Source organism: Malaclemys terrapin, chromosome 10, assembly GCF_027887155.1.
Source record: "Malaclemys terrapin pileata isolate rMalTer1 chromosome 10, rMalTer1.hap1, whole genome shotgun sequence".
In the NCBI taxonomy this organism is placed as follows: domain Eukaryota; kingdom Metazoa; phylum Chordata; order Testudines; family Emydidae; genus Malaclemys; species Malaclemys terrapin.
The window spans coordinates 48,876,156-48,891,600 of NC_071514.1; the positions used below are offsets into that span (position 1 = coordinate 48,876,156).

At 47.0% G+C, this 15,445-nt stretch overlaps 1 protein-coding gene across 5 annotated transcripts in view; it reads left to right on the forward strand.

The window, feature by feature from the left end:
• Positions 1-778: 778 nt before the first annotated feature.
• Positions 779-15,445, forward strand: part of IFT140 (intraflagellar transport 140) — a 228,629-nt gene continuing 213,962 nt past the window's right edge. For 2 of the 5 annotated variants that reach the window (XM_054041945.1, XM_054041949.1), the window contains exons 1-2: positions 780-1,031; positions 7,418-7,597. In XM_054041945.1, coding sequence (XP_053897920.1) covers positions 7,451-7,597 — 147 coding nt within the window. In that variant the 5' untranslated portion in view covers positions 780-1,031; positions 7,418-7,450. Of the gene's footprint in view, positions 1,032-1,981; positions 2,065-7,417; positions 7,598-15,445 lie in introns of those variants that run through there. The other 3 variants (XM_054041948.1, XM_054041947.1, XM_054041946.1) reach the window with 3 other exon arrangements.

Genomic DNA, 15,445 nt, shown 5'->3' on the forward strand with positions numbered 1-15,445 from the left:
TGTCAGGGGGCAGGAGTGCGGAGAGGGATCGGAGCAGTCAGGGGACAGGGAGCAGAGGGGTTTAGATGGGTTGGGAGTTCTGGGGGGGCTGTCAGGGGGCAGGAGTGGGGAGAGGGATCGGAGCAGTCGGGACAGGGAGCAGAGGGGTTTAGATGGGTTGGGAGTTCTGGGGGGGGCTGTCAGGGGGTGGGGAGTGGTTGGATGGGGCGTGGGAGTCCCAGGGGTCTGTCTGGGGGTGGGGGTGTGGATAAAGGTTGGGGCAGTCAGGGGACAAGAGGTAGGGAGGCTTAGATAGTCCTGGGGGGCAGTTAGGGGCAGGGGTCCCAGGAGGGGGTAGTCAGGGGACAAGGAACGGGGGGAGGGTTGGGAGGTCAGGGGGGGCGGGAAGTGGGAGGGGCAGGGGCGGGGCTAGGGCGGGGCTTCTCCCGTCCTCTTTTTTGCTCGCTGAAATATGGTAACCCTATTTTTCTTATATAGGCTCCTATTACCCCCACCCCGATTTTTCACACGTGCTGTCTCGTCACCCTTCCGGCATGTCACTTCCCTGCTCTGTGGTTCAGTTTCCCAATCTGTAAAAGGGGGCTAATGAGACCGACTGCCTTTGTGAAGTGCTTTGAGAGCTACTGGTGAAAAGCTCCTTATAAAAGAGAGCTGGTGTGATCTCCTCCCACCAGGGGCAGGCCGGACAGGCAGCAGCGGCGCACGCTGCGCGTGGACCGTGGTGGGGACGGGAGCAGCCCCTCCTCCCACCTCATCGATTTAAAGGGCCAGCCCCATTCGCGCAGTGGCGAGAGCGTTCTTCGGCTTTTAGGTTCGGCGGTTTCCGTGACCGTTCGGTTTAGGCCGGGGGGTTCCGGGACCGTTCGGCTTCCCCGGCCGTCGGGTTCGGCGGTTTCCGTGGCATGGGCTCCGCTGTTGTCAGGGGTAACGCTAAGCATCTCGGTGCGAGTGGAGGTCTGGAGGCCGCCACGCAGGCCTCAGCGTGTCTTTGCCCTCACGCACTGGGCCATCTGCGCTGTTGCTAGCGGCGGGTAAGAGTGCGTGGAACTGCGGGGCGCGGACAGAGGGGTCCCGGGTCGCAGGCCTTAGAGAACGGCCTGGCGTGCGGTTGCTTTGCCCCCTACCTCTGCGAGAAGCTGTTCGGGCGCCGGGCCCGTCCTGCTGGCGGCGTGCAGAATCCGGTTCGGGCGTCTGGTCTGTTCGGGAGGGGAGGGAGCTCGGGATCTGGTTCTGAGCCCAATTGAGCCTTCGGAACCTGTGTGTGCGCGGGGGTCTCTTGCCCTCCAGTCCGGTGAAGTGTGAAAAACTATCTGACGTAATTTGTTACCAGTAGCAGTTTGTTACACTACAGTGAGTATGAGCTATAAATTGGAGAAGGCAGCTATTGAGAGAGCTTAAGAAACTTGCAGTTAAGGGTCAGATCTTTTATTGTAGGGGAAGGGAGTGATCTTGAAGATGCCTGTTGTGGAATCAAATCTTATGCTTAATCATGATTAGAAAAAGGGTTTTTTGATATTTTCCCAGTAAAATATTTTCTTTTTCTGTTTGTTTTACAGTCCATTTGACTTGTTTACTGATGTACTGCTTCTTTGTTGCTGTACATTTTAATAAATAATTTGAACACAAAAATGAGAATTAATAAATAAATTGGGGGAATTGGCCAGTGTCTTGTCGTAAAAATGAATGGATTCTGCCCACGTGGAGTTCATTGTTGGTTCAGGGTCTAAATTAGACTTTTTACAGTCCTTTTCACTTTAAAGTTTACTACTTTAGATTATTAAATGGGTAAGATCAGTTTTTTAAAAACTGAATTTGACAATATCCCTTGAAACCTGGCTTTTAAATCTGTGCCCTTTATCTGCAGTGTGTCCATCTTTGGGTAGATCTATACTTACTGCCGGGTCCGGTGGTAAGTAATCGATCTTCTGGGATTGATTTATCGCATCTTGTCTAGACGCGATAAATCGATCCCGGAAGTGCTCGCCGTCGACCCCGGTACTCCTGCTCCGTGAGAGGAGTATGTAGAGTCGACAGGGGACCCTGCCTGCTGCGTCTGGACCCGCGGTAAGTTCGAACTAAGGTACTTCGACTTCAGCTAGCTGACTTCACGTAGCTGAAGTTGCGTATCTTAGTTCGAAGTGGGGGGTTAGTGTGGACCAGGCCTTTGACTTCTGTCACTTGTATAATATACCTTGATTTCGTATATTTTTTCATATATAATATTTAAAACCCTTTTAGAGTTTGTTAAAATATTACAAATAATGGTACGGGGGAAAGAAGCATCCACGGAGAGACTTTATAGGGGTAATTGCAGAGTTTCTGAGGGAAGTGTCCCAGAAAAGCATCTGGAAAACTGTTTATTATTGTATTTGCTGCAAGATTCACTGACCGGTATGTAACTGAGCAAGAGGGGAAACCTTTGTTGAGGAAGTTGATTTGGAATCTGGGGTAGCTGTAGGGTGACCAGACAGCAAGTGTGAAAAACTGGGACAGGGGGTGGGGGGGTAATAGGAGCCTATATAAGAAAAAGACCCAAAAATCGGGACTGTCCCTATAAAACTGGGACATCTGGTCACCCTAGGTAGTTGATATTCCATGTGTGATATTATAAACATCTTTAGGAGTTGTGGAGATCAGGGCAGAAGAACTATAATCATAATTGGCTTGCCTGAATCTAAATCGTGCAGCTGTGGATGAGGACTGTTCAAATGGTGTGCTGGTTTGTTTTTATGCATTGCAACAACCTTAAACTTGCTAATCTGGATCTCAAAAAAAATTCTCCCTCTCTCTTAAGAAGTTTGATTTTTATTTTGAAAGACATGTTACTATTTAAAGTTTCAAAACAAAACCCTACCAAAATAAAATGTTCCACTGCGCACACAATTATCTCTTGGATATGAGAGAACAAACCTCGTGAAAAATGTTACTCACATTGCTTAATGAACTACTAGTAGGCGTGCAGATTCTAACGATTAAGGTAGTTGAAAGAGCATATATAGATTTATGGACTGCTGTGCCTGAATGGAGACCCATTGAGAGCCGAAGTCCCAAAAGAGTACTTTAACTCCAAGTTCTTGAAACACTTTTGGGGCACCTTGGTGGTATTTCAGAAGTATATTTTGGGTTGATACTTAGGCTAGAGCTCTGAAGGCAATGATTAAAATACTATTTGGCTGCTACTCACTTAAAATATATTTAAGAAAATGCATTGGAGCTAGGGTAGCCTGGGTTTGGGAGATTATTAAGAAGATAAAGATTGGCATATTTGTAGATGTTGTATTTCATGATGGATTTAATCACCCATGTGCCTGAAGTCTCTAACTTTCCAAGGAGAGGCTCTCTTGTTCGAGACTTTGCAAAAAATAAAAAGTGCTGGAACTTACAACAATGAAAGACAATCCTGGCCTTATGTTTGAAAACATTTCTTAGGTGTGGTAAGTTTGAAGGGGTTAAACATTTCTGGATCTTCAGAGGCAAAGCTACAAAATCAGAAGTTTGATGCTTCAGTGAATGTGTGGATATCTCATTTACCAGGTTACAGCAAGCATCACTAGTGTGGTTTTAGAGCTTTGACTCAGTACTGTGGTCTAGTTATTTAAATATATAAGTAGGCCTATTATGGCAATTTCATGTAGGTATTCAGAGAGAAACTAGGAGTGCCCTCTGTTGGGGGTTGACTCTAAAATTACATGGTAATACCACCAAATCTGCAAGGATTTCACATTTATGTTTAACTAGATTTTAACTACAATCTATGCCTTTTGGAATATATGTAGTCTTGTAGCCATGTCGGTCTCAGGATAGTAGAGAGACTAGGTGGGTGAGGTGATATCTTTTATTGGACCAACTTCTGTTGGTGAGAGAGACAAGCTTCTGAGCTTTTCAGAGCTCTTCTTCAGGTCTGGGAAATGTACTTAGCTTTTACTCAGTGTCACAGCTAAATACATCTACTATAAATAACTCAAAGAACATCCTACACCACAATTTACCCAGGAATTTAAGGATATCATCAAATCCTTCCCCAAATAACTACAATAGAATCTCTACAACCTCATCCCCCACTTACCCACCCTGGGGACTTCTATGAGCTTCCCAAGATATGCAAACAATGGAACCAGGCAGACCCATCATATCTGGCCATGGCACTCTTACTGAAGGACTACAGGGACTCCTAGAAACCATCCTCAAACCACTCACCACATAAAGGGCCAGCTTCCTCTGAGATACAACTGACTTTTTCAAAAACTCTGCAATATTAACAACCTCCCTCAGAACACCATCCTTGCCACCAAGCATGACCTCTCCGTATACACCAACATACCTCACAATAATAGGGTCACGGCCTGCCTCAAATATCTACAAGACAATGGACAACCCTTGAATATCCAGCCCAAACACATCACCGAACTCGTCTATTTAATCCTCCCGCATAACAATTTTACATTGAACAACAAAACACTTTGCCCATACCCTGGGAACAGCAATGGGTACTAGGATGGCTCCCTAAAATGCTAACCTCTTCATGGGCCACCTTGAAGAAGAATTTCTGGACATATGCATCACAAAACCAATGATTTACCTGAGCTGTATGACGACTTTTTCATCCTCTGCACAGATGACCTAAACTCCCTCATATAACTACAATTCCCCCCCACATCCATTAAACTCTCTCCACAACACACCACTAGCATAAACTTCCTGTACACCATGATCAGCTTCAACAATGGAACTCTACATACAACAATATACAAGAAACCCATGGATCACCACATCTACCTTCAAAGATCCAGTAACCACCCCAAAAAATCTGTTATCTCCAGCCACGTACTCAGATACCACAGAATGTAATCCGAGGAGAAAATCAGGCATATATACCTTAACACAGTTAGGCTTGGTCCACGCTAGGAATTTACATTGGTATAGTTACGTCTCTCAGGGATGTGAAAAATCTATATCACCTAGAGCCATACCTCTACCAACCTAACTTTTGGTGTAGACAGCGCTACAGAATTCATTCATTGACCTAGCTACCGCCTCTTGGGGAGGAGGCTTACCTACAGGAATGGGAATCCCTTCTGTCGATGTAGGTAGTGTCTACGCTGTAGCGTTTTAAGTGTAGACATACCCTATATCAGGCCTTTACCAAACAAGGATGCTCCACCAGAAAAATAGATTGCATCATGGTACAGGCCACCCAAATACCCTGAGAGAACCTGCTTCAATAGGGAAATAAAATCCCCCTCTGACTGCACACCCCTAGCTGTCACCTTCTGCCCCACACTGAAACCCATATGGGCAGTGCAGACCTTAGGGGTGGGCTGTGTGGATGTCATAGTCAGGAGGGCGCTGTGTGGCAGCACAGAGGTGAATGTTGGCAGGGGAGCGCCCAGATTTCTCCCTGCTTCCTCCCAGCAGAGGAATGGGGGTGCGGGGGCGAGCAGCATAGGTGCTGCAACTAAGGGTGCTGGGGATGCTGCTGCACCCCCTGGCTTGAAGTGGTTTCCATTATATACAGGGTTTACAGTTTGATTCAATGGCTCTCTGCACCCCCCACTGTACAAATTGTTCCCGCACCCTGGCAAGTGGTGACACACAGATAAATCCCCCCCCTCCCCGCAAAGTTCCTCCATACCCCCCTGGGGGTTGTAAGGGTGTGTGTGAGGAGAAACAGCATGGACCTTTGCTCACCAGGCTGTGCTGTGAGGCAAGCATTAGGAGCTGCTGCTCTCCCCTTACACGGCCCAGGTGGGGAAAGTGACCTGGATGCAGGGAGTGTTGGACATTGCTCCTTGCTCCCTCTCTCACAGCCCCTGGGGAGGGGGGGCCATGGAGGAGCAGGGCAGCAGGGGATGGGGTCAGGGCAGCAGGGGATGGGGTCGGGGGGTTCCTGGCTCAGAGGGGCTGGGCTTGGAGCTGGGGGTCAGGGCTGTGGGGGGCTGGGATTGGGGGTGCCCAGCTCAGGGGGGCTGGGCTCGGAGCTGGGGGATGCCCAGCTGGCCAGTTCAGAGGGGCTGGGCTCAGAGCTGGGGGTCAGGGCTGTGGGGGGGATGGGGTCAAGGGGTGCCTGGCTCAGAGGGGCTGGGCTCAGAGCTGGGGGGAGGATGGGGTGTGGGGGTGCCCAGCCCAGAGGGGCTTATCATGTGCTTACCCCCGCCTCCCCCCCTCCCAGAGCCCAGCGTGCCGCATCCAGGAGCAGCCCTGGGCAGCGCTGCAGTAGCGTGGCTTTGATGAGGGGTTCATGATGCAGGGGGCTCAGGGCTGGGGCAGAGGATTAGGGTGTGGGGGGATGAGGGCTCTGGCTGGGAATGAGGGGTTCATGATGCAGGAGGGGGCTCAGGGCTAGGGCTGGGGCAGAGGATTAGGGTGTGGGGGGGATGAGGGCTGGGGTTGAGGGGCTTGGGGCGTTGGAGAGGCTCAGGGCTAGGGCGGAAGGGCAGGGTAAGGGCAGCCTGCCCTGCCATTTAGGGATGGGGGGGCACTAGGACCCTGGGGCAGTAAACAGCCGTTGAGCAGGAATGTGCCGCACAAGCAGGCCGTGCCGCTTTCTTTCAGGCAGGGATGCTCCGGGGCGGGAGGTGTGTGTGTGGCAGGCGCGACCCACGGGGGTGTGTGTGTGGCAGGCGGGGGCTGGCCTGGGAAGGTGGGGGAGGGGCCGACGGCTGACGGGAGAGTGGAGCCATTTGCCCACCCCTGCATTAGGGTGTGCCTGTGCACACCCGGGCACACCCATGACTAAACGTTATGTTGTTCTTTCAAAATCTTACAACTGAACATTGACTTAATACAGCTTTGAAACTTTACTATGCAGAAGAAAAATGTTGCTTTTAACTATCTTCATTTAAATGAAAGAAGCACAGAAACAGTTTCCTTACTTTGTCAATTTTTTTTAAACTTTCCCTTTATATTTTAGTAGTTTAGGTTTAACACAATAGTGTACTGTATGGGGGGGCGGCAGTTGGTCTCTGCTGCCTTTTTGCTGTCTCTGTGTTTATACAGGGAATTCGATTTTTATTAACATTTAGTGATAAAAATCCAATTCTTCCAAGTCTAATTAAGCCTAACAACTTTAAACCTAATAGAGGCTTAATCATAATATACTGATTGTCATTTTGGGACATGAAGTAATGTTTAATCCGTGGTGTGTTGTAAATTTGGCAGGGAAATTCTGGATTCCTTCACTTTCCTTTGAAATAATCCAGTTCAGGCCACCGCTGGAGGCAAGATACTGGCCTACGTGGACCATTGGACTATTTCAATAAGGAAATTTGTGTGCTTCTAAAGGTTGTACCAAAACGTCATTTTCACCCTTTTTATTTTCACCATAGTACAGTGAAGAAGATGGTTTTTTTTGTTTTTTTTTAAATCTTGCCCAGTTCTTAATTTAATCTGTTAGAATTTTTTTTTTTCCCTTGCACAGATCTGGACTCTACCTAGGACTGTGTATGTCACTATGGCTGTGTATGTTGGTCACAGAATAGAAGTCCCTGATTCAGTTGGGTCCCCTTCCAACATAACTTGGCACCCTCTTCATCCACTTCTGGCTGTTGCTTCCATTAGCCCAACATCTGGAGGCAGTGTGGATATCTATTTGGAACAGGTAAGCATCCAGGAACTTCTACTTTGGTCTTGATGTTACTTTGCTGTGATCTCTTGATTGCTGTTATAACTGTGGTGGAACGGAATTATGAAGTTCAGCAGGTTTTTTTTTAAATAAATATATATATTGTAGGCTGGTTTATATTCCTGGAATCCTTCTCTATCAATTTTGGTTGCTCATAATGCTCAGTGATATTGATGGCTAATCAAATTATCCTAATTAATTTTAGACTTTCCTGAAGTCAGTAGTGAGTTCCTCATGAATTAATTGTATCTAAACAACAGAAACACCACCTTGAGTTTTACAGACTACTGGCTTTTTTATTCTTCTTTGAGCTGATTGCCAGCATACTGTTGATCTAGGGGCTACTTGGTGGTCATAGAATGAGAAATGCAACTTTACCTGCCAAATGTACAACAACATACCATGGATTAAACACTACTTCATGTCCCAAGATGACAATCAGTATATTATGATTTAGCCTCTATTAGGTTTAAAGCTGTTAGGCTTAGGGTATGTCTACACTACGAAATTAGGCCGAATTTATAGAAGTCGGGTTTTTAGAAATTGTTTTTATACAGTAGATTGTGTGTGTCCCCACACAAAATGCTCTAAGTGCATTAAGTCAGTGGACTGCGTCCACAGTACCGAGGCTAGCGTTGACTTCTGGAGTGTTGCACTGTGGGTAGCTGTAGGTAGCTATCCCACAGTTCCCGCAGTCTCCGCCACCCATTGGAATTCTGGGTTGAGATCCCAATGCCTGATGAGTCTGCCTTAACAGTGTCGCGGGTGATTCTGGGTACATGTCGTCAGGCCCCCACTCCCTTCCTTCCTTGAAAGCAACGGCAGACAATCGTTTCACGCCTTTTTTCAGCCCAGACGCTATAGCACTGGGATCATGGAGCCCGCTCAGATCACCTCGGCAATTATGAGCACTATAAGCACCACGTGCATTATCTTGGAGTATATGCAGAACCAGAATCTGCCAAAGCAAAACCAGGCGAGGAGGAGACGGCAGCGCAGTGACGAGAGTGATGGGGAAATAGACATGGACATAGACTTCTCGCAAAGTATGGCCCTGGCAATGTGCACATCATGGTATTAATGGGGCAGGTTCATGCCATGGAATGCTGATTCTGGGCCCGGGAAACAAGCACAGACTGGTGGGACCGCATCGTGTTGCAGGTGTGGGACGATTCCCAGTGGCTGCGAAACTTTCGCATGCGTAAGGGCACTTTCATTGAACTTTGTGACTTGCTTTCCCCTGCCCTGAAGTGCCAGAATACCAAGATGAGAGCAGCCCTCACAGTTGAGAAGCAGGTGGCGATAGTCCTGTGGAAGCTTGCAATGCCAGACAGCTACCGGTCAGTCGGGCATCAATTTGGAGTGGGCAAATCTACTGTGGGGGCTGCTGTGATCCAAGTAGCCAACACAATCAAAGAGCTGCTGATATCAAGGGTAGTGACTCTGGGAAATGTGCAAGTCATAGTGGATGGCTTTGCTGCAGTGGGATTCCCTAACTGTGGTGGGGCAATAGATGGAACCCATATTCCTATCTTGGTACCGGAGCACCAAGCCAGCGAGTACATAAACCGAAAGGGGTACTTTTCAGTGCTGCTGCAGGCACTGGTGGATCACAAGGGACGTATCGCCAACATCAACGTGAGATGGCTGGGAAAGGTACATGACGCTCGTGTCTTCAGGAACTCTGGTCTGTTTCAAAAGCTGCAGGAAGGGACTTTCTTCCCAGACCAGAAAATAACCATTGGGGATGTTGAAATGCCTATAGTTATCCTTCAAAGGGGTAGCCGTGTTAGTCTGGATGTGTAAAAGCAGCAAAGAGTCCTGTGGCACCTTATAGACTAACAGACGTATAGGAGCATGAGCTTTCGTGGAAAGCTGTTACGTCTGTTAGTCTAAGGTGTGTGACAGACCCAGACCAGTGGGGTACAGGAGTCTGGTAGAGGGCAAATATACTGGTTACTGGATGAGTAGTTTTCTGTTCCCTGAGTGACCAGAGCAGGGGCTGCACTAGAGTAATCAGGAACATGCTAGAACCAGTTAAGGCAGGCAGGCTAATTAGGACAACTGGAGCCAATTAAGAAGAAGCTGCTAGAATCAATTAAGGCAGGCTAATCAGGGAACCTGGGTTTTAAAAAGGAGCTCACTTCAGTTTGTGGTGCGAGTGTGAGGAGCTGGGAGCAAGAGGCGCAAGGAACTGAGAGTGTGTGCGCTGCTGGAGGACTGAGGAGCACAAGCGTTATCAGACACTAGGAGGAAGGTCCTGTGGTGAGAATAAGAAAGGTGTTTGGAGGAGGCCATGGGGAAGTAGCCCAGGGAGTTGTAGCTGTCATGCAGCTGTTACAGGAGGCACTATAGGCAACTGCAATCCACAGGGCCCTGGTCTGGAACCCGGAGTAGAGCGCGGGCCCAGGTTCCCCCCAAACCTCCTAATTGACCTGGACTGTGGGTTCTTCCAGAGGGGAAGGTCTCTGGGCTGTTCCTCAACCCACATGGTGAATCTCTGAGGCAAGAAAATCCGCCAATAAGCGCAGGACCCACCAAAATAGAGGAGGAACTTTGCCACAGGACTCTTTGCTGCTTTTATAGTTTATCCTTGGGGACCTAGCCTACCCCTTAATGCCATGGCTCATGAAGCCATACACACGCAGCCTGGACAGTAGTCAGCAGCTGTTCAACTATATGCTGAGCAAGTGCAGAATGGTGGTAGAATGTGCATTTGGACGTTTAAAAGCATGCTGGCGCAGTTTACTGACTCGGATAGACCTCCGTGAAACCAATATTCCAATTGTTATTGCTGCTTTCTGTGTGCTCCACAATATCTGTGAAAGTAAGGGGGAGACATTTATGGTGGGGTGGGAGGTTGAGGCAAATCGCCTGGCCACTGATTACGCACAGCCCGACACCAGGGCAGTTAGAAGAGCACAGCAGGGCGTGGTGCGCATCTGAGAAGCTTTGAAAACCAGTTTCATGACTGGCCAGGCTACGGTGTGAAAGTTCTGTTTGTTTCTCCTGGATGAAACCCTCCCCCCCCCGCCCTTGGTTCACTCTACTTCCTGTAAGCTAGCCACCCTACCCTCCCCCCTTCGATCACCGCTTGCAGAGGCAATAAAGTCATTGTTACTTCACATTCATGCATTCTTTATTAATTCATCACACAAATAGGGGGATAATTGCCAAGATAGCCCGGGAGGGGAGGGGGAAGAGGGAAGCGCCAGGTGGGGTGGGGGAGGAGGAAAGGACAAGGACACACTGCACTTTAAAACTTTAAAAATTATTGAAGGCCAGCCTTGGGCAATCCTCTGGGGTGGAGTGGCTGGGTGGCTGCAGGCCCCCCCACCGCATTCTTGGGCATCTGGGTGAGGAGGCTATGGAACTTGGGGAGGAGGGCTGTTGGTTACACAGGGGCTGTAGCGGCGGTCTGTGCTGCTGCTGCCTTTTCTGCAGCTCAACCATACGCTGGAGCATATCAGTTGGATGCTCCAGCAGTTGGAGCATCGACTCTTGCCTTCTGTCAGCAAGCTGACGCCACCTATCATCTTCAGCCTGCCACTTACTCTCTTCAGTCCGCCACCTCTCCTCGTGTTCGTATTGTGCTTTCCTTCACTCTGATATTGTCTGCGTCCACGCATTCTGCTGACCTCTGTCAGTGTGGGAGGACAGCAGCAGCTCAGAGAACATCTCATCCCGAATGCGGTTTTTTTCGCCTTCTAATCTTTGCTAGCCTCTGTGAAGGAGAAACATTTATAGCTGGTGGGGGGGGGGGAAGGGAGATTGGTAGTTAAAAAGACACATTTTAGAGAACAATAGGATCGCTCTTTCCCATTAAACCTTGCTGTTCACATTACACAACACGTGCTTTTGTTACAAAGTCGCATTTTGCCTCTTGTATTGAGGGCCTGCCGGTTTGGTGAGAGATCACTCACGCAGTGCCAGGCAACAGAATTTGGCTTGCAGGCAGCCATGGTAAGCCACAGTCTTCTGGCTTATTTAACCTTCATAACATGTGGGAATGGTTTCAAACAGCAGCGCCCTCATTTCCCATACCAAGCGGCCGTTGGGTTGGCCATTTAAAGTGGGTTGGCAATTTAAAAGGAGGGGCTGTGGTTTGCGGGTTAGCATGCAGCACAAACCCAAATAACTCCCCCCCCCCCCCCCACACACACACATGCAATTCTCTGATGATCACTTCACTCCTCCCCCCATCACATGGCTAACAGCTGGGAACATTTCTGTTCAGCCACAGCCAAACAGTCGAGCAGGAATGGGCACCTCTGAATGTCCCCTTAATAAAAACACCCTGTTTCAACCAGGTGACCATGAATGCTATCACTCTCCTGAGGATAACACAGAGAGATAAGGAACAATGTTGTTTGAATGCCAGCAAACACCGGGACCATACGCTGCCATGCTTTGTTATGCAATGATTCCAGACTGCGTGCTACTGGCCTGGCGTGGTAAAGTGTCCTACCATGGCGTACAGAATAAGGCAGCCCTCCCCAGAAACCTTTTGCAAAGGCTTTGGGAGTACATTCAGGAGAGCTTTATGAAGATGTCCCTGGAGGGTTTCCACTCCATCGCTATACACGTTAACAGCGTTTTCCAGTAGCTGTACTGGCTGCGAATGCCAGGGCAAATTAATCATTAAACACGCTTGCTTTTAAACCATGTGTAATATGTACAAAGGTACACTCACCAGAGGTTCCTTGTCCGCCCTTAGGGTCTTTGAGCACGCCTTGGGTGGGTTCGGGGGCTCCAGGTCCAGGGTGAAAAACGTATCTTGGCTGTTGGGGAAACCGGTTTCTCCGCTTCCTTGCTGGGAGCTATCTTCAATCTCTTCATCATCATCTTGCTGGTCCCCAAAACCCATGTTGCATGATTCTCCATTGACAGAGTCAAAGCACAGGGTTGGGGTAGTGGTGGCTGCACCCCCAGCATGGCATGCAGCTCAGCGTAGAAGCAGGATGTTCATGGCTCTGCCCCAGACCTTCCATTTGCCTTTCTGGTAGGCTTGCCTTAGCTCCTTAATTTTCATGCAGCACTGCTATGTGTCCCTGTTATGGCCTCTGTCCTTCATGCCCTTTGAGACTTTTTCTAATGTTTTGGCATTTCGTTTACTGGAACAGAGTTCAGCTAGCACGGATTCGTCTCCCCATAGGGGGAGCAGATCCCATACCTCCCGTTCGGTCCCTGCTGGAGCTCTTTTGCGATCCTGGGACTCCATCATGGTCACCTCCGCTGATGAGATCTGCACTCACCTGCACCTTGCCATGCTGGCCAAACAGGAAATGAGATTCAAAAGTTCGCGGGCCTTTTCCTGTCTACCTGGCCAGTGCATCTGAGTTGAGAGCGCTGTCCAGAGCGGTGACAATGGAGCACTCTGGGTTAGCTCCCGGAGGCCAATACCATTGAATTCCGTCCACACTACCCCAAATTCGACCCGGCAAGGCCGATTTCAGCGCTAATCCCCTCGTCAGAGGTGGAGTAAAGAAATAGATTTAAAGAGCCCTTTAAATCGAAAAAAAGGGCTTCGTCGTGTGGACGGGTCCAGGCTTAAATCGAGGTAATGCTGCTAAATTTGACCTAAAATCGTAGTGTAGACCAGGCCTTTGTTAGGCTTGGAAGAATTGGATTTTTATCACTAAATGTTGGTAAATGTTGGTTTTTTTTTTTTTTTTTTTTTTTTTTTTTTTTCCCCGTGTGTACACAAACCAAGGAAAAAATATTTCCATTGGCAATATTTGAAATTTCTAATAGGCAAAACAAGAAGAATGTAGCTTGAGAAGTCATTAGTTTGATTTAAGGGGGAAAAATTACAGTGAAATGGATGCATGCTTAGTTCTTGTGAACACCAAGCCAAATTTTATCTTAGGATATTCAGCACCAAGGAAATATTTATTGAGGTTTCAGCTTGAATTTGTGTTCCCCATATCAGGGAATGTAAAAAACAGAATAATTTCTCCACCCAGAATAATTTCTCCACCCAGAGGGTGAGCCAGCTTGCTAGAGTCAGATCATTTTATCATATAGGATCTGTCCATGTTATGGTTATTGCTTACTGCAATTGTAGCATGATTTCCCTAGTGTGGACATCTGAAGAAGTGAGGTTCTTACCCACGAAAGCTTATGCTCCCAATACTTCTGTTAGTCTTAAAGGAGCCACAGGACCCTCTGTTGCTTTTTACAGATTCAGACTAACACGGCTACCCCTCTGATACTAGTGTGGACAGTGACTCTCTCCCTCTCTCCCCCCCCCCCCCCCGAGAACTGTATAGACTTCTCAAGCAGGGTGGATTTGATTTAAATTAAATTGATTTAAATCATGATTTAAATCACTAGTCAGGAAGACTCGATTTAATCATGGATTTCTACATAAAAGTGCATTTTTGTTGATTGTTATAACCTTAATAAATATTCTTCACAACTCAGAGATAGATGTAGGTTTCATTTTTAGAAGGTACACACTATACATTTTTAAAGTGATTTATTTTGAAAACTTTTCAGATTAGTTTTACAGCTATATCTGAAAATGAATGATTGGTTATTTCATTTACGGAAGGTAATTGAAGCAGATAGTTCACCTCCCAGTGACTTCATAAATATCTCCAATTCAACAGGTTAATCCTTAATATTTGGTGGCTTTTCTTGCCATGTTGTATTAGGAGGAGAACATCACCAGTCAGACATTTAAATTGTTTTATTTAACTAAAACAAAAACGTTATGTATTCTGGATTTTTTTCTTCAACTGCGAACATAAAATATTTTAACAAAACAAGCATATGAATTTTTGAATTTAAACAGTCAATATTTTTAAAATCAGGTTTGTTTCTGTTAAAATTGTTTTTAACTAAAATAGTTAAATGAAACATTAAAAAAAAAAAAAATTTAATCGTCTGTCAGCCAGGTCAATATGAGAAACTTAAAATATTGGCTTCTGCGGCTAACTCAGTCGTCTTCACCTTCATTTTCCTGTTTGTTCATAATCTGGAAAAGAAAAACAAGCTTTCCTGCCTTTTCAGGTTCCAAACGATTTCTCAGTTTGGAATGAATTAGTCCAAAGGAAAAAAATTCTTTCTACACCGGCAGAAGAAGTTATTGCTGTTAAAAGTGAGATTATTACTTCAACAGTCTCTGAATCCAAGTGCTTAAGTGACTTCCACCAGCTCACTTGTGTGACTTTTTTTAAAACATCATCAGCAAACATGTATGTCTTGAATGGTTCATCCTCTGAAGTTTATTATAGTTGGCATTATGGAGGGATGATTGCTGGATGTCCATGTCATAGCCAACTCCTCTTCTTCAGCAGTTAAGGTTTGACCCTGGTACCGAGTATTGAGAATATTGAGCTGGAGATAGTGCTTGTCCCATTCATTTTTTTTAATGCTTGTTATTTAACTCTGTCATTGCATATTTCTCTTTTTAAGATCTCACTCAGTTCCTTCCAGATATCAACAGCGTCAGCAATAAAACAGCTATTTCCCTGCATTTTGTTCAAGGCTACAGAAATAGGCTTCAGGGTACTCAGCATGTGTTCAACATTTCTCTTAAGCCCAATGTTGAGAACTTTGGCTGTGACGGTGCCATCTATTATTTCACGATTTTGTTCACAAACTGTCATCAGATTAGGCCAGTTCTTGATATAGTGCTCAAAGCAGTCCACTACTGAGTTCCATCGCATGTCTTGTGGGAGAGTTAGCTTGGTTCCTCCCACTTTTTTCAGAACAGCTGCTGCAAAGTGGTTGTTACGGAAGTATTTTGCAATTTCAACATTAGCCTTTACTTCTGGAACACTGAAGTCTTTGGCTAGGAGGTGCATCAAATGAGCA